This window comes from Morus notabilis, unplaced genomic scaffold (genome assembly GCF_000414095.1).
Source record: "Morus notabilis unplaced genomic scaffold, ASM41409v2 Scaffold404, whole genome shotgun sequence".
NCBI classification, from domain to species: Eukaryota; Viridiplantae; Streptophyta; class Magnoliopsida; order Rosales; family Moraceae; genus Morus; species Morus notabilis.
The window spans coordinates 679,651-698,777 of NW_010362549.1; the positions used below are offsets into that span (position 1 = coordinate 679,651).

The following is a 19,127-nucleotide window of genomic DNA, read 5'->3' on the forward strand; positions in this document are numbered from 1 at the left end:
ATAATTATAATATCATATTATTAAAATAATTATAATATTATTATAATATCATGTTATATGATAAAATAATAATATTAGAGTTATTAATATGATTATGATATTATTTGTTACAATATTATATTATATTATATTATATTATGAGTCTGAATATTATATTGGGAAGATTGTAAATTTTAAATTTCATTAGGGGTATTATGAAAGTTCATTAATTGTACTGTGTTGATTATCGTACAATCTAAAAGCTAAAGTTGTCTTTAGACGTCTTCTGATTTTGGCTGTAGATTCTTGAAAAATTCTTTAAAAAGCACTTTTGAGGAGATTTACTAAACACTAAAATCAACTTCAAGCATAAGTTGATTTTGGAAGGAAAAGGCAATACCAAACTAAGCCTATATGTAATAAGAAAGTGTTTTCGGAAGCAATAAAGAAACATACTTCAATAGGTTCACGCAGGACTCGTGTTCTTGTGGTTCCTAAAAAAAAACGCGCGCAAAAAGGAGAAAGAAAAAAAAGAGGCCCCACATCTCACGTTAAATCTAATTTCATCTTCATAAACCTTAAATTTTTCTCCATTAAATTCTTTGAAACTTTCATTGGAGATTTCAATTGAAACAAAAACAGTTGAAAACATGTCTCTTGAAAAGCCAACAAATATTAAAATATGTATTTCTAATAGTTAGAAACTTCTTATGATATAAGTTTATGATATTTGCTCTATGTTTTATTTGTTTCTAATGATGATGTAGGATGCTAACGTTGGAAATAGCTCTGCAATGGATTATACTTGTATTCAACACGGAAATAGTAATTATATTAAGATTGAATTCATTATTCACGTATTATATTATTTTTATTTATTTTTGTTAATATATTTTATTTTATAACTCAAATCAATATTAAAATTAGGTAACCTATTTAAAAATTATATCTATAAAAAAGATAAATTTTTTAAAATCTTTATTAAATGAATATTAATTAGTGAGAAAATCTATAATTTTTTGGGTGCAAATATAACTACTGGCATGAAATAATTTCCTTTTTGTGTGGTTCATTATCCTTGGGCCATGAGCCCATTGTGATTGGCCCATCTATTTATCCAGGCCCAGGATATCACTGGGTCCACTATAATTTGGGCCTTCATCTGTGAACCCGACCCGCTAAGACCCAGGATATCATTTTGCAACCACGTTCGATCGGTCCCAAATTTCCCATTCATCCATCTTTCAGAAATTCACTCACAGAGAACAAACAGAGAGATAGAAATGGCGGTGATGGAGAAGTTGAAGATTTTCATCGTCCAAGAGCCTGTGGTGGCTGCTTCTTGCCTTATCGCTGGTTTCGGTACTCTCTCTCCATTTTTTTTTTGGTTCGCGATTGTTTCTTCCGCTTTTGGTTTGATTTTCTTGAAATTAGATGATTAAGGTTTGAATTTCAATGCGCGAGACACGAATCACAATTTTACATGAATTAGAATTTATTTTCTTGTCGATTTTGTATGCACGGTTGATAAAAACTTAAGTGGTTCACAAATTTTGGGGATTTCTTTTTCAGTTAGATTCTACAATTTGTCCGTCACGCTTTGTTTTAAATAGTTTCTTCTATTGATTGAGATAACCATTGGTATTTAATCCCCCAAAAGTTCACTGTTTTGCTTTCTCGTAAGTAATTTGGTAAGTACGAGATGAAATTGGTTTTGTTTGAAACTGGAAATGAATAGTGCCCGCATTTTATGTAAGATTCAACGTTCTATGTCTGAACCTTTTGGTTAAAGAGGCAAAATATTTCGATGAAAGAGGTGAGAATTGAAACTCTTAAAGGAATTGGAGCATTTGTCAAGATAGTGCATTCATTCTTTTATAAGAGGTATTTTGCTGTAGTCTCTTGCTTCATGATGGGGAACTTCATTGAAATCCTTAGTGCCGACTTGGTTCATAGGTTCGAGCATAAAATTTTGAACAGAAATTCAAGTTTTTTGTGGGAGAAAATACTATAACAAACGGACTATTGATTACAGTGACTAACTTTAGAACTGTGGTGAGGAATTTAATGTTTTTGAGTACTGTGTTTGTGCAGAGAATATAGTTTTGAGTAGATTATAACTCTTTTATTACTGATTTCGGGTAAAATTTCTTAGTTCCATAGTTATTTTGGTGGACTTGAATGTCTAGTTTCCTAACTGTATTGGTTTATTAAGGGGAAGAGAACACAATCTTTCATGTTTGTCAAAGAACCTGCTTTGAGGAGAATAGTCAGAGATGGTAGCACAGCTCTTTCAGATAATAGGCCATTAGGCTTTGACTCTCATAAAGAAGGGATCCGAGTAGACATTATCATTTGGATAATATTTACTCTTGCGAGATTCTTTCGTCGTGCTGAATTGTAATTTACCATTGATAGTGAGAGATTCTTGATCTATTTTAGCCTTGCATCTTTATAAATAGGAGACGAATCAAGTAAAGAAGATGGTAGGAACCTGATAGTAGTCTTTCAGTAGTATAAATAAGGGGTTAATAGCTCATTAAGGGCTTATGATTAGATTTGTGGGAAGTTTCTAGCTGTGCACTGTCTTGGAGGTGGGGGGTCCTCTAAACCACCCATTCTATCTTGTAATTTTCCATTTTCATGTCTTGTAATTAAGTTTGAAATTTTGGGTTCCTAACAGAAGATAATGTTCTTTTTGTTTTGTAGGAATTTTTATATTAATTATTACCCATTAATTGTATTTTGATTTAAAGGGTTCCTTTGACCGTACTTTTGAGAAATCTTCTATATGGGATTGGAATATCTTTAATAAACTGCTTATAATTTTTGTTGAAATTTCAGGTCTCTTCCTTCCAGCCGTGGTAAGACCTATCCTGGATTCTTATAAAGCGGCTAATGAAGTCCCACAGCCTGCTTTAAGTGATGTGAGTACAAATGGAGTCTTTTTTTTCTCCGTCTCTCTTTCTTTTTTTTTTTCTGCTCTTTAGTCGGCACTTTCTCATCTCTTTCATGTTAAGGTGCTTGCTTTTATCTCATCCTCGGTGATAATTAGCATCTTAGGATGCCATATAACACGAATGCTAAAGATAATAGGTGCTCAGAAAAAGATAACCCATGTAATTCAAATTTTAAAAAGGAATGGCCTTAATATAGTTATTGTATATTCTGTAAAAGGTCTTTATATGAATTTTCACTTGCATTCATCCTATCAATCTCATTTTTAACATTTTTCTAGACAAAATGAAAAAAAAAAACTGTTTTAGTAACATTTGAGTTGGCAACTTTGCAGGTGGTTGCAGGTATGACGGGAAAGAAATAGGGGCGATGCAAATCACTGAAATCAAGTAGAAAGTTTTCGAAGAATTTCCCCTCCCTCCAGTTTTCATTACTTTTTGATTCTCATTAATGAAATAATATGGACTTCGAAGAATGGGGATTTAAGTGAAAATGCTTATTGAATCTCTTTCTGTTTAAGTAAGCAATGTGAAATCGTAAATGGTGTTCGTCATGTTTTGACATGTATTATGCAGCTGGGTTCATTTGGAACACAACTGATGCATATTTGAGAATTTCATCCCATAAAGAGTTTTTTTTTTTTTTTTTTTTTTTTTTTTTTTTTTAACATGATCTCCTTTCAGTTTTATTTGGAATTAGTCACTTCTGCAGAAGTGCTTTTTTTTTTGTGGAAACATCTGCAGAAATTTTATCCAGCAGTGTTTGTAGCTCTTACCAAAAAGCGAATTTGGTTATCTTTCATTGGAGTTTGGTAATACAGCATTATAGCTTAATAACCAATTAAACCTATTCTAGGGGAGTGAGTTGGGGCTTGGGGGCAAAGTTTAGTTATAGAGAATCTCTACGGTGGAGCAAGTTATTTTACTAGGGACAGTTATTTTTTATAGTTTAATTAATTTTTTTTATTTTTTAATGGTACGATTTGTATAAATTTGTATTAAAAATTTATAACATATTATACAAAATTTTCTTAGTGCAAATTTAACCGTAAAAAATTAATAAAAATACAGTCATTACTGATAGAGTAAAATAACTTGCGCCGCACTCACGGCAAATTTCTTCTTAATCAACAAAATTGACAATTTTCTAGTGGAAGAGAAAAACAAAAAACAATTGACAAGATAGCGTACAATTTGGTATACGGTTTGGTAAATTGCATGACTAGTTGTGTCTGATATTTGTCGCGTTGGTGACCACCGTATGGGTTTGGTAAATTGCATGACTAGTCGCGTCTGATATTTGTCGCTAGGTGTCGACGAGACTTATGACTTATGAGTTGAATGTTCACATAAACTTTCTATTATTTCCTTCCCAACTTTTTATTTCAACAAGTTCATCTCGATTGTGAAATAAATCTTCTTCAGTTGTAGCAATATAGATCTATATCCTGCTATACTGCGAAATTGATTACAGAGTCAATTAATTTACATATTTAAAAGAAAGATTGCAGAGAATAAGCCACGTTTTAAGGTTGAAGGACACAACTGAAGAGGAAGACAACAAGTGACACACTAGAGACATCAAACGATAATATGTCATCTTCACATTGCAGGAAACATTATAGGACGACGTGTTTGAGTGTCTGATAATTTGATAAGGAGATTACTGTTAATGCTCAGAAAAGATTCGTTTTATCACATTCCTCTCTTCAATTTCTTGTTCTTCCATGGAACCGCCTGCTTCAAGCCCTCACAAATTGTTGCCTGCAAGTCCAGACAGAAACAGAAACAGATAAATTTCATTCCTCAAAAAATTGCAGTCAAATATTACCTTACATATTAATAAATGGAAACGCATCTTATTAGATCTTCAAAATCCTAGCAAACACAATATAGCCAGATTTTTTTGGTCTAAAATGTAAATGCGCCAAAAAAAACAAAAACAAAAAAAAAACTAAGAAGAAAGAATGCCCAGAATTGCAAGAACTGAAAACTTACCCAGAAGTGGGACCTAGGATGGATAGTGAGACTAGAAAAACTTGCACCCCTTCTAATCTTGGTCATCTTCTTCACGTCTCCACCGCTACTCTCATCACTCTCTCTATCAACAGAAGATGGAAAGACATAACTACCCCCAGAAGCCTCCTTATTCCCTTTCAAAAATACCCTTCTCCTCCAAGAACCAAACCAGGATTTTACCTTAAAGCCCCTCTTGCTGAGGACCATTGCAGCAAGCGACCCTCTCTCTCTTTCGGGACTGAACGAGCGGCCATAACACTCACTGCCCATTCTAAACGAAGAGGACTGAAATCTCTCACTGCCCATTCTAAACGAAGAGGACCGAAATCTCTGCCTGCCCACATAAGGGCCTTCCAAGACTGTTGTGGGGGAGGGCAGTTTGGTCTCCGACACCGACAGCAACATCCTCGGAGGAAGTTCCAAGCACTTTGGAGCCATGTCGTCATGAGTTGTCGAGAGTGTTGTGAGAGCCAAACAAGGCCTTGGCTTTCCAGGCTCTTCTTCCCAGCGGAATGGGACGGAAAGTGAGGTCTGTAATGGCGGCGTCAACATCCCGGGATGCTCTGGCGAAGCCATGTTAATTGAAGAAATGGAAAACAAGGGCAGTTTTAGTGTGGAGATTGACTCTGACTGTGCTGCTTCAGAATCCATGTTTTTTTTTTTTTTTTTGAGTCTATTTAGGGTGTTAATTTTATGAGGAGACTTGAGGAGAGAGTGAAAGTGTTGTGTGGCTTTTGTTTTCTAATGAAGCGTTGAAGAGACAATGGGAAGGAGAGGGAAAAGTGATGATCCCTTTCAGTCATGATCACCTCATCTGTGTCTTATTCACCGAGGAGCAAAAGCTACGAAAAGAGCATCTCTCTCTCTCTCTCTCTCTCTCTCTCTCTCTCTCTCCTGTTATTGTGGTTGAAACTTGGAAGAAAGATATAGGGATGGCTGGCCTGAAAGCTTTTATATTTGGATTGCACTTGTAATTTTTTGAGCATTCTATGTAGGGAATGAAAAATGAACTTGTATAAATAATGGGTTAAAAAAGAGAATTTTGTGATAAGGTATGAAAATACCTTGTGCTAAATTGTTATGTTTTTTTTTTTAGTGTAATTTTTATCACATTATTTCCACTAGTCTATTACTCCATTTTGACAAATTCACGTGTCTTAACACATTCGGCCTTTGACCAATAGTTTTCCCTTTTTTATTGTTTCCCCATCGTGTTTAATTTGCTAATTCAAGTTGAGATATGATTTTATATAAAAAATTTTTACTATAAAAAAAAAGTTAAATTTAACTGTTTAAATTTTTACTGTATCAAAACTCATATTTTTGCCCCCACTAAACCTCTGTGCCTAACTTGAAAACAAGACTCACGTAAGTGAGACAAACCATCAAATAATAACAAATTAAAATTGACAATTCAGTATCGGTTTTGTAGAATGAGGTCATTTATCAATCTTTTTTCTTTTTCCTCCAATCGGATGAGCATGTATGAAGATTTGACGATTGATTAAACGCATTCTAATACACTTCTAAAACTAAGTTATTGTTAGAACGATCCTAACAACAGCTCAAAGATTCACACACAAGAATGCTTTTAAAGAAAGAACACAGAAAGATTTTTACTGAGGTTCAGATTCAACGAATCCTACATCCCCGTTGGGCTCACTTGCGAGAAACCCTTCCACTAACAGAGAATCAATTACACCCTCAAGCCTCACCTCTCTCAGAGATTACAAGGAAGAAACAAACCCAGATCTAGAAACTGTACAGCAGAGATCTCACAACAACCGTGGATCTAAGTGGATATACTCAGGTAGTAAATCACCCTCTTACCCCGATCTTTCCCAGTACACAATCATACCCAAATCTCTCAATGTTCACAGCTTCTCTCTCTTGTTTCTCTCTCTAGAACGTTTACTCTGAAAACCCTAGAGGAAAAGCTTCTGATCTCTTATCTCACCAAACTGAAGGACAGCTATACATATTCTGGAATCCTCCACCGACAATAGTGCCTGCCACGTGTCACGTATTGAGAAGTCCAACTGAATGCTACACTGTGTTTTATTAAGTTCCTGAATGACCAAAACGCATGTTGTATTTCTCAAGAATTACTCTTCACAACATTCCACCTTAATTTCTAGAAAAACGACAGTATCCTTCAAGCCCTGTATTTCTTGCAAAGATCATTGCCCTGACTTGATATAATCAAGTCTTGCCAATGCCCAGCAAGTCCAAACACTTCTGGAACTTGCTTGCAGTGACAACCTTTGTAGCCATGTTTGATGGATTTTCTTCTGTGTTGATCTTCCCAAATTCTATTGACCCTACTTCCACCTTTTCCCTTATGAAGTGGTGCCGTACATCAATGTGCTTTGTCTTTTCATGATATACTAGATTTTTACAGAGGTGTATTGCAGATTGGCTGTCTGAATGAATCACAGCAGCTCCTCTCAATATTTTCAGCTCCGTTAACAGGCCCTGAAGCCATATAGTTTCTTTACATCCCTCTGTTCCAGCTATATATTCTGCCTCGGTGCTGGATAAGGCAACTACAAATTGTAGCTGAGACTTCCAGCTGATGCAATTCCCACCTAGTGTTATTGCATAGGCTGACGTAGACCTTCTTATGTCTAAATCCCCTGCAAAATCAGAATCTACAAAGTCTTCCAAGTTCAAAGGGTTAGAGCTTTGTTTATAAATCAAACCATAATTTAAAGTACTGTTAACATACTTCAAAACCCATTTTAGTGCTGTCCAATGTTCTTGTCCAGGATTTGACATGTATTTGCACAAAATACTTACTGCATAAGCCAAATCAGGTCTCGTGCAAATCATGGCATACATTAATGATCCTACAGCACTAGAATAAGGAATTTTGGCCATTTTAAGCTTTTCTTGTTCTGTTTTAGGAGACTGTTTTGCAGAAAGTTTAAAATGGCCAGCCAATGGTACTTTAACAGGTTTAGATTGATGCATAGAGAAATTTTGGACAACTTTTCTTAAATACTCTTCTTGAGACATATACAGAAGTTTCTGTTTTCGGTCTCTTTTAATATCAATTCCCAAAATTCTCTTTGCATAACATAAATCCTTCATATCAAATTCAGCATTTAACATTTTCTTGGCCTCATCAATTTGTGATGAATTCTTATTGGCAATCAGCATATCATCCACATAAAGTAGAAGATATACTGCATTGTCAGCATGTGTCTCCTTAAAATATAAGCAGGAGTCATATTGACTCCTCATAAAACCTGCTCTGATCATATGTTGATCAAATTGCTTGTACCATTGTCTAGGGGATTGTTTCAACCCATACAACGATTTTCTCAACAAATAGGCTTTATGTTCACTACCTTTTACCTCAAAGTCTGGTGGTTGATTCATGTAGATTGTCTCCATGAGATCACCATAGAGGAATACGGTTTTCACATCCATCTGCTCTAGATGCATGTCTCTGTAAGCAACCACTGAGAGGATTGTCCTGATAGTCTTATATTTTACAATCGGGGAGAAGACTTCAGTGTAGTCAATCCCCTTAACTTGAGTGAAGCCTTTTGCAACCAGCCTTGCCTTGTACCTCATGGGTTCTTGAGATGTGGATCCCTCCTTAATTTTAAAGATCCATTTGCAATCCACTGTCTTTTGTTTCTTTGGCTTGTCCACCAGAACCCATGTATTATTCTCCATCAAAGAGTGCATCTCCTCCTTCATGGCTGCCAACCATTTGTTGGCCTGTTTGCTATTGACTGCTTCCTCATATGATTTGGGTTCTGTTGCTCCAATGTCCCCTGCCATATTTAGTGCATAAGCAATTAAATTTCCACCATCATACCTTTTTGGTGGTCTAATTGTTCTCCTCTGCTTGTCTCGAGTCAGCATGTATTCTGACATGTTCTCTGGCGGTTCCTGAGCGTGTTGAGTGGTAGTTTCCTCCGTGGCGGCTTATGGCTCTCCAGTGGAGTGGTGGTTCCCTTCAGGTTCAACTTCATCAACTTGTTGTCTGGAGTCTCTTTGTTGTTCCACCTCAAATTGGAGGTCTGGGCTTGAAGTTGTACCTGCATTAAATGGAGGAGAGCCAGCAGTATCCTTTTCCTTTTTCAAGTAAGGCATGTCATGTTCATTAAAGATCACATCTCGGCTATTAATTATTTTAAAGTGGGGGCCTTCTTGAACACATAGTCTATAACCCTTGACTCATTCAGGGTTGCCTAAAAATATGCATTTTATTGATCTGGGATCTAGTTTCCCTTCTCTTTGGTGTGCATAGGCTGCACAACCAAAGACCCTAAGGTTGCTTAGGTTTGGTGGTTTTCCAGACCAACACTCTTCAGGTGTTTTAAGTTCAATAGGCTTACAGGGGCTCCTATTGATTAGATAGCAAGTTGTGGTTACAGCTTCCCCCCAGAATTTCTTTCCTAAACCTGATCCAAAGAGCATACACCTAACAAGTTCCATTAGGGTTCTATTCTTTCGGCTACCCCGTTTTGTTATGGAGTCTTTGTAACCGTTCTATGTCTCAGGATTCCATTGTCTTTACAGAACTCGGTAAAGGTTTCATGATAAAATTCCATGCCATTATTTGTCCTAAGGGCTTTTAGTTTCTTGCCAGTTTGGTTTTCTACCAAAGTTTTCCAATATTTGAATTTTGTAAAACATTCATCTCTGGTTTTTAATAGAAAAACCCACACTTTCCTAGAATAATCATCAACGATGGAAAGAAAGTACCGGACATTGCCGTGTGTTGGTGTTGATTCTAGCCCCCATAGGTCAACATGAACATAGTCCAATGAAGACTTTGCTCTGAATGTTGAAGTAGCAAATTTAAGTCGGTGCTACTTTCCCAAGACACACAGCTCGCAGAAGTCAAGCTGTTCTATTTTGCATTTACCCAATAGTCCTTGTTCACCGAGTTCTTTTAGCCCCTTTTCACTAACGTGCCCAAGGCGTTTATGCCAAAGGTCAGCCTCAGAGTTCTCTTTAATTACAGCACTTGTTGAACCTGTCATTGTATGCCCTTCAAACACATACAGCCCCTGATGTTTCCTTCCTTTGAGTACAACTAAGGACCCTCTTAGGATCTTTAGGATTCCACCTTCTGCTTTGTAAACATATCCAGAGTCATTAAACGCCCCAAGAGAAATTAGGTTCCTTCTAAGCTCTGGAATATGTCTAACATCTTTAAGCACATGTTGTGTTCCATTTGACAGTTTCACCACCACCGAACCAACCCCAACCACTGAACAGGAGTGGTTGTTTCCCATCAGGACTCTGCCACCATTACAGCCTTCATACTCAATGAACCACTCTTTCTTGGGACACATATGGTATGTACACCCTGAGTCCAATATCCATTCGTTCTCATTTTGGTTAAGCCCAACTGCCAACATTTCTGAGCTTTCATACCTAGATTCTTGGCTAACCACCGCAGCATCACCTTCACCTGTTTTCTTTTCAGCCATTTTTCTTTTCCATTCTTTACAGAACCTTTTGATGTGTCCTGCCTTATTACAATGAAAACATTTTCTTTGCCCATTTTTGGATTTTGATCTAGAGTTTTGTCTATATCCAGGCTTGGTCTGATCTCTCCTTTGCGGTCTACCTCTGGAGAAGAGCCATTTATCTTCACGGTTGTCTTTCTTAGAGGACATTTCAAACTTAAGTTCTAATTCTCTAGACCTTAAGGCTGACAGGACATCCTCTAATGTGAGACTCTCCCTTCCTTAATTAATAGCATTTTTAACATCTTTAAACGTTTCTGGAATGGAGATTAATAGTAAAATTATCTGGTTTTCTTCCTCTATCTTTTCTCTAATATTGGCCAAATCGATAACTATTCTGTTAAAATCATCTAAGTTCTTCTCAAGAGACTTTGAAGTATCCATCCTAAAACTAAATAGACTCTCTTTAAGATAGATCTTGTTAGTTATAGATTTGGTCATGAATAGTTGCTCGAGTTTTAGCCATACATTCGCAGCCGTATTCTCTTCATTTACTTGTCTGAGGACATTGTCGGCCAGGTAGAGGATGATTGTAGAGAAGGCTATCTCTTGCATCTTCTCCTTCTCTGCTTCAGAGCCAGAGAAATCTTTCATATCCCCGAGTGCTTTAGCAACCTTCTGTTGGACCAAGATTGCTCTCATTTTCTTTCTCCATAGCCCGAAGTCACCCGAGCCATCGAACTTTTCCAGTTCAAACTTCATCGAGACCATGGCTGCTCTGGATCTGCCGCGACTTCTTCAGAATCTTGAATCTTGATCTTTGAGCCCAAACTTTTGATTCACACCTCGAACCGAGGCTCTGATACCACTATTAGAACGATCCTAACACCAGCTCAAAGATTCACACACAAGAATGCTTTTAAAGAAAGAACACAGAAATATTTTTACCGAGGTTCGGATTCAACGAATCCTACATCCCCGTTGGGCTCACTTGCGAGAAACCCTTCCACTAACAAAGAATCGATTACACCCTCAAGCCTCACCTCTCTCAGAGATTACAAGGAAGAAACAAACCCAGATCTAGAAACTGTACAGCAGAGATCTCACAACAACGGTGGATCTAAGGGGATATACTCAGGTAGTAAATCACCCTCTTACCCCGATCTTTCCCAGTACATAATCGTACCCAAATCTCTCAATGTTCACAGTTTCTCTCTCTAGAATGTTTACTCTGAAAACCCTAGAGGAAAAGCTTTTGATATCTTATCTCACCAAACTGAAGGACAGCTATACATATTATGAAATCCTCAATCAACAATAGTGCCTGTCACGTGTCACGTATTGAGAAGTCCAACTGAATGCTACACTGCATTTTATTAAGTTCCCGAATGATCAAAACGCATGTCGTATTTCTCAAGAATTACTCTTCACAACAGTTATGATCTAAGTTAGACCCACAAATCATAATCATCAAGTGAACAATAAATACATATTCACCAAAAAGTGAACAATATATACAGTGACGTCGCTTTTAACACCTGCTCTCTTGTATTCCTAGCCCTAAAAAATAAAAACACATGAGAGCAGGTGTTAATTAAACGAATGTTTCATGTTTATATTAGTAGTGCGTGTTTTTATAAGGATTATATCTGGTTACAATCACTTCAAAACAAAAAATGTAAAACTAACAGAGTAATCGAATCTAAGCTTTTAAAACAACATAGGATAGTTTTCTTACATAGTGAGGAATACTAATTAATTAAAAGCATAACCACATCTTCTCTCCTCTATTATGTCCCACTCTTGAGGGAAAACAAAAAACAAAAAACAAAGGGCCCGTTTGGTAATATCTTCAAAATGGTTTTGTTTTGGTACAAAAATAAAAATGAGATTATTTTGAAAATCATTCTGAAACCGATTTTAAAATTATTTTTGGTGGTCTTTTAAAATATTGGTTTGAGTATGATAAAAAAGTTAAATCGTGTTTGGTTACATTTATATTTATTTTGAGTACATGTAATTAATAATATTCAATTAATATATTAAGTAATTAATAATTATTCACCAAATAAAAATTAATATATTAATAATATAATAATAATTGATAAATTATAATTAATGAGTACATTAGTAATTAAACTATATATATAATAAATTAATATGTTAAATAATTAAATAATAATAATTAGTAATTAATTATAAGTAATTACTATGTTAATAATGTACTCATATTTATTAGATTATAAGTAATTAATTAGTGTATTAAGAAAAATAATTAATACATACATAATTTATTAATATTCTGTTTACTACTTAAATTATTAACTTTTAGTTACATAATTAAATAATTAGTTAATTAATTACTAATATTTATCTAATAATCTATTATTTGATATATCACATGATCAATTTTTTATAATTACTCTTTTTATAATGATTAATTACTAATTATCAATCATTATAATTAACTATTAGTATATTACATATTAATAATTATAATTTAATATTAATTATTAATTGAGTAATTACTATTTATTTTTTATTGTAATAAATTAATATTTAATTAAGTAATTACTATCTATTTATTAGTTATTAAGTATATTTATTTATTAATTATTAAATAATGTATAATATAATTAGTAATCAATAATTAATTATTAAATATAACTTTGTTGATAAGTACTAAAAAATGAAAACATAAAAGAGAAAATAATTTTTAATCATTTTCTACTTTCTTCATAAATATCATTCTCATTATTTTTTATTTTCATTTTCATTTTTACAATTTTTATTAAACAAACGCGATTTGTAGATCGTTTTCGTTTTCATACCTCAAAAGACGTAAAAAAATATTTTCAAAAACAATTTCAAACGCACCTAAAATCTTAGGGGTTGTTCTTTTGGAGTGTAACTTGAGTGTAGTTTTTGAGTTAAATTTGAGTTATAACTTGAGTTGAAGTTGTAACTTGAATAAAGTTGAGTAAAGTTGAATAAAGTTGAAACTTAAAAAAACGTGAACTTGAATAAAGTTGGAACTTGAGTTGTCTTTTTTTGAGTTTTTTGGACAAAAAAACATGCCTTTAAATTTTATATGTTAGTGCACCAAGGCTTTCCTGGTCTTTCTGCCAATTAAATGAAGACATGTGGCAGTAATCACAGGATATTTAAACTAAATTCCAACTTTGGAAAAGCCAAACTGCTTGTAGTAGAGTGGTAATGAGCACACTAGATTCTTTGCCAAAGCATCGGATGCCAACGTATGATGGAGAGCAAAAACTTTCAGAACTATTGATGTCTTGGACTTTACTTGATTCATTCATGTAATGCCTTTCCAGACAAGTAAGCATCCTTTAGATCCTGCTGTCACTAGGGCGTTCGTACAAATATTTCATACTTACTATATGGAATTAGCCTCTAAATATTTCCCAAGCAGCTATATGTGGACGTACTATGCAGTTCAATTTCAGCCGTTAAAAATTATACAAAGAAACAATATACGAATAGTTTGAATTTTTTCAGCTATGAGTTGTTTACTTTTTTTAAAAAATTATTTAGGTCTCATTCACTTTATCGATTTGAGTTTAAAATTTAAATTTTGTTATAGTAAAAAGTTATCAAAAATAATTACATATTACAATAAAAAAAAGCTTACATAAAATTAAATTTTAATTCAAATTAAAATTTTAAATCAACGAAGTAAACGGACTTCTAGTGATGAAGATTTATGTTGCATGCTACGTCTTAAATTTTTTGTGGTGTATCCTCATTCTACTCGTGCAAAAATAGTACAATTATAAAAAGGCGTTTGCTTCAGCAACACGTATATACATACGTCCCAAGAAAATTAAAGCAAAAAAATCTATACAAGAGTCCTGATTAGAGCTAAATTTAATATTAGCCGTTAAGTTTCCATTACGGATAATTAGACCCTGTTTATTTCGTCGATTTGAGTTTAAAATTTAAATTTTATTATAGTAAAAAACTCTCAAAAATAATCACATCTAACTTTTTTACTACAGTAAAAAGCTCTCACATAAAGGCACATCTCAACTCGAATTAAAAACTTGAATTAAAAACTCGAATTAACGAACTGAACAGAAACTTTATCATCAAGTAGTGAGAATATTTGTGGTGAGTCTAATACTAGTATCACTTTTTTATCAATTTTTAAATTTATTATTTAACACATAAATTTAATTAATATGATATATTATTATTTTAATAAAAATAAAATAATAAAATTCACATGTAGGTAATAAATACAAAAAATAATAAAAAAAAAATTGACAACAAAATGATACTAATATTTTAAAATTTAATAAATTGCCCAGCTTCTAAAAAAAAAAAACGTTAAGCCAAAGTTTATCACGTTTCTAATGCAAACACAGTAAAGTGAGTAAGCAAATGAAAGTGATGTGCAGGGTAGTTGTAGTAATTGCTGGCATTGACAGACACATAAGACTGAGGACAGCTTGCTGCCTCACAGAAGCTGCAAAAGTCAAAAAAGGCCAAAAAGCGGAAGCATTCATCCTATACTTAATAGAGAAAATCTTGTATAAATGAGATTTGGTAGAGCAAACAACATCCACTAGTTTAAGTTATCCTTTGACTTAAAATTGCAATAGAAAATTATTAATAGACGTTTAGTTTATGAATTAAAATTATTTTTAATTTATATGTGTTTTTTATAAGAGAAAATACTGTAGTAAATCACGAATCATTACACGAATCCACTAACCAAACGCACCTCAACCAACATCAAAACTTAGATTCCGTTAGGTATGAGAGTTCAAATCAGGATGATTTTAGTTTTAATTTTAGAATCAGAATTATGACTCGTGATTTTGAATCTAAATCATGATTCTAGAACCAGAATCATAATTAGGAGTTTGAACTACCCAAAACTAAAGAAAGGGGTGGTTTTAGAATCAGTGGTGGTTCTGGTTTAAAACATCACACCTTTAACTATAACCATCCAAATCAAACACTGATTTTGTTGAGTCAACCCAGAACCACCTTTTACTTTTGTAAACAAACATTGATTTGAACCAGAACTATGTGATTTTGATTCTAAAACCCTCGTACCAAACATCTCCTTATCCATCCATTTTACTCTTTCCCAAATGTAACAAATTAGGAGTAAATTGATAAATGAGAAAATCTAAATTTCCATGACAAATTAAGAAAGCCAATTGGTAAATAATGATTATCAAACTTCTCAAAGTTTTGAGTTTATGAAGGTGGAACTTGTAAAACAAGCATTGTATATGTATATAACTATATATGCACGTTACCCAATTTTCCAATAATCTTACATGTTCGTACTTATTTGAACTAAAGAAAAATATTGCCCACATATTTTAGTCCAACCATTTTTTTTTTTAATGAGAAGACAAAATGGAAAGGAGGATGGAGAAATAAGCTTTTGCTATGGTGAGACTCTTTTAAAACTCGCTGGTGATGGAACACTCTATTTTCTCAGTTGGATTACTTCTTTAAAATTCAAATATGCAAATGGAGTAATTTTGTGCACTACATTGTAAATTTTTAATACAAATTTACACAAATTTAATCGTTAAAAACTTAATTTAACGGTGAAAATATAGTTGAGCGGGATACAAATTTACCATCGATGGGTTATAGAGGCTCTCAGAAAAATAAGACTTGGAGATTGTGAATACTTTTATTCAGACAAAGGAAAATAAAAATAAATTAAATTAAAAAATTAAAAAAAGATTAACACACACTTGAGCGGGATCATGACCTTTCTTTGCCTGCAAAGAGAATCCAAGTGTAAGGTGCACTTTCAAAGTCCTTGTCTAAAGATATCAGCCAAAAATGGAGAGAGAGAGAAAGAGAGAGAGAGAGACAAACTAAAGAGAATACTGGAAAGATTGCCTCTTTGAGCCAACTAATTTTGAAATTTGTTTAAATTGTCGGCATCCCAAGAACGAAAAAGAAAAGGGGAGAAAGATGGTAAGTTGGTAACGTACGTGGTGCATATGTACATCATATATATGTATATATAATATTTTTTCTAGACATATAGAAATATAAAAAGTAATGCATGTAAGAGGTTATTTCTTAGCACAAAATTGAGTAAACAATAGTATTAATTTATTAAATTCGGCACTATTTTTAGCCTCATGTTTGCAACATTTTCAGATATGGGCAAAAAAAAAAAAACCAAAGGGGACTGTCGGTCGAAATGGAGTGTGGGTCCTATCGCGTTATCATAAAGCTTCCCCACGCATGATTATCATATTATGTTTCTGATTAGCGAAACAAGTACCTAATTCATTTGCTTTGTCTTTTTTATTTAAAAAAAAAACAAAAACAAACAAGAAAGAGGATCGGACCTATTACGCAAAATCATTAAAGCAAACAAAAAAGTCAATTCCCATCATGAGATTAGTGGAGAGAACAATTATTAGAGCAATGCACATGAAGTACGCAAAGGCTATTATAACAACCAAACAAAATAGCACGTGACTGTTTAGAGTAGTGAATTCTATGCACGTGGTTCGCTTCCTCGGCTTTATCGATCTAATGACGCAAAGGGAACTCTCGGTCGAAATGAGTCAATTGAGTCAGTGGGCCGCTCAAATCAGAAGCCCATTAAAAAAGGCTTTGCTAAATCCAGATCGTGTTGGGGTTCCTGTTGGGCCCGCCCATGCCCGACTGCAAGGCATACGTGGCCTTTAAGGAACAGAGCGCAAATTAGGTTTCAATTTTTTTTAAAAAGTGGTATAATCGAATACCAATTCTTTAGAAATGAAATTCCTCCAACTTCCTCAATTAAAGATGAGCAAATAAGGTAATAAGTCACGAACACCCTCTTTAGTAATTCATTTAGAGTGCGTTTGGAGCAAGGATTCGTGTCATGATTCGGATCATGACTCGTGACTCGTTACAGTATTTTTTCCCGTAAAATACACACGTAAACCGAAAATGGTTCTGAACCCATGAACCAAACGTCCACTTAGATTTGTATTCATCTATAATAGTCTTGTCTACTCAAACCTTATGAATGTGTGAGCAAGATCATCCATAATTTTCAAATATTCTTACTTCTTTCTTGTCTCTTTTGTTGGTGTTAGTGTCGTAGGAGCTTCATCAAGATTGCATATGGCACTCTCGCTAGCATGACACCAAACATGAGATATTATCAAACTGATGCTAGTCCGCGACGAGGCTAGCATCAGTTTGATAAGATCTATTTCTTGGCGCAATCTTGCATAGCACCCTCATGTTTATCGACGACCAATGCATACATAGGCAAAAAGGGCTTGGTGTCTGAAAAAATAGAATTCTTTACCATGGCCGTCTTTCCTAAATCTCTAGTACCCTAAGCCCATTTAAATCTCTAACATGGTCTGCATTCCTTTCTCATAGAATTCTTCTCTCTTCTTTCTCATATAATTTCTTCTCCCCAAATCTACTTCCAAGATTGGTTGTTCTAATAGCCACCATCTTTCAAGAAATACCGAGAACAATAAAATGTCACTTGAACTACGTATGAGAACAACATCTTATACAATTTCAAGCCCTTTGAAAGTTTATTAATTTCTTAATCATTTTAGTTCAAAAGAGCTTAATATATAAAACAAAATGATTTAATACCAAAAAGATCAAAGGCATCATGAAATTAATGTAAAATATATTTTTGTATTTTTTTTCGAGTCAAGTAATCTTATGCACATTTAATATAAAGATATCTTTCATTTTTATCATTGTAGACAGTGTTGGAAGTTCGGGTCGGTGGGCTGCCCGAATTTTTTCGGGCTCGGACGAGCAAGCCCATCTCCCGCCCGCCCAAGCTAGATTTTCGGGTTCGGGCTCGAGCAGCCCGAATTTGACACTAACTCTCTTGCCCGCTGCCATCTAACCGCCCTATACCGCCGTCCGCCGGAACTTTTTTAAATTTTCCGACCATGCCCGACCCGTCCGAATTGCCCGACCCGAAAATAAGCCCAAAAACTCAAATTTTGCCCGAAGCCCGAGTTGCCCAAAACCGCCCGAAAATTTTAGTTGCTACAAATTGGGGCATTCCGAGAATCGAACTCAGGACCTCTCACACTCAAAACAAAAATCATACCACTAGACCCAATGCCCATATTTGTTATTTAAATTTTTAACTTTTTAACTAAGGTAAACACACAATTCCTTAATAGAAAGAGCAAATTCTTATTTTAGCAGTTTAATATTTCAGTTTTCACATTATTGACCCTTTTTTATAATCAATCACATGATAAAATGATTCCTCAAAAAACAATATACACAAGGAAAGAAACACATTGCCATCACGTTTTTATTGTTTTTTATTTTTAAAAAGTGATGTTTCTATATAATGCCGATTTTGTTCTTATAGATACTCGTGTTTTTCTATTCTATATCACTCTTCTTTCTATTTTTATCTATTTTTCTGTTCACAATCTCTCCTCATCCTCTTAATTATCCTCTTTTTTCTTCAACTTTCTTCACTCTCTTTGTGACTCTATATCAAAGTAACTTTCTACTTGCATACCAAAGTAAATTGATAATTTATCAAAAGTCACTCAATGATTGGTTTGGTTTAATAACTTCATCGCTATTTGATGATCTCTATTTTAAAAGACGAGTCACTCAATGTTGATTGAAGCCTTGGTTTGCATTAAGGATTGGGATCGGGCCGATCAACATTTATAAGATACAATTTCACCGGCAAGCTAATAATGGATCGATGAATTTAATC

General features: G+C 34.2%; 2 protein-coding genes across 2 annotated transcripts; one reads left to right on the forward strand and one right to left on the reverse strand.

Annotated features, from left to right (window-relative positions):
• Positions 1-1,213: 1,213 nt before the first annotated feature.
• On the forward strand, positions 1,214-3,580 carry LOC21406249. The gene is made up of 3 exons (XM_010102417.2): positions 1,214-1,341; positions 2,824-2,906; positions 3,272-3,580. The coding sequence occupies exons 1-3, from the start codon at positions 1,263-1,265 to the stop codon at positions 3,299-3,301; spliced, it is 192 nt and encodes a 63-aa protein (XP_010100719.2). The 5' UTR covers positions 1,214-1,262; the 3' UTR covers positions 3,302-3,580.
• Positions 3,581-4,361: 781 nt separating this feature from the next.
• LOC21406250 (uncharacterized protein At4g00950) lies at positions 4,362-5,862 on the reverse strand. The gene is made up of 2 exons (XM_010102418.2): positions 4,935-5,862; positions 4,362-4,700 (listed from the first exon to the last, which is right to left on the reverse strand). Exons 1-2 carry the CDS (start codon positions 5,604-5,606, stop codon positions 4,632-4,634), a joined length of 741 nt encoding a protein of 246 aa, XP_010100720.1. The 5' UTR covers positions 5,607-5,862; the 3' UTR covers positions 4,362-4,631.
• Between the last annotated feature and the right edge of the window lie 13,265 nt (positions 5,863-19,127).

Excerpts from the sequence above, each read along its gene's own strand:
- LOC21406249 (XM_010102417.2), top strand. The coding sequence starts at position 1,263 with ATGGCGGTGATGGAGAAGTTGAAGATTTTCATCGTCCAAGAGCCTGTG. Across the intron at positions 1,342-2,823 it reads TTGCCTTATCGCTGGTTTCG|GTCTCTTCCTTCCAGCCGTG; the intron begins GTACTCTCTCTC and ends TTGAAATTTCAG. Across the intron at positions 2,907-3,271 it reads CACAGCCTGCTTTAAGTGAT|GTGGTTGCAGGTATGACGGG; the intron begins GTGAGTACAAAT and ends GCAACTTTGCAG.
- LOC21406250 (XM_010102418.2), bottom strand. The coding sequence starts at position 5,606 with ATGGATTCTGAAGCAGCACAGTCAGAGTCAATCTCCACACTAAAACTG. Across the intron at positions 4,701-4,934 it reads ATCCTAGGTCCCACTTCTGG|GCAACAATTTGTGAGGGCTT; the intron begins GTAAGTTTTCAG and ends CTGGACTTGCAG.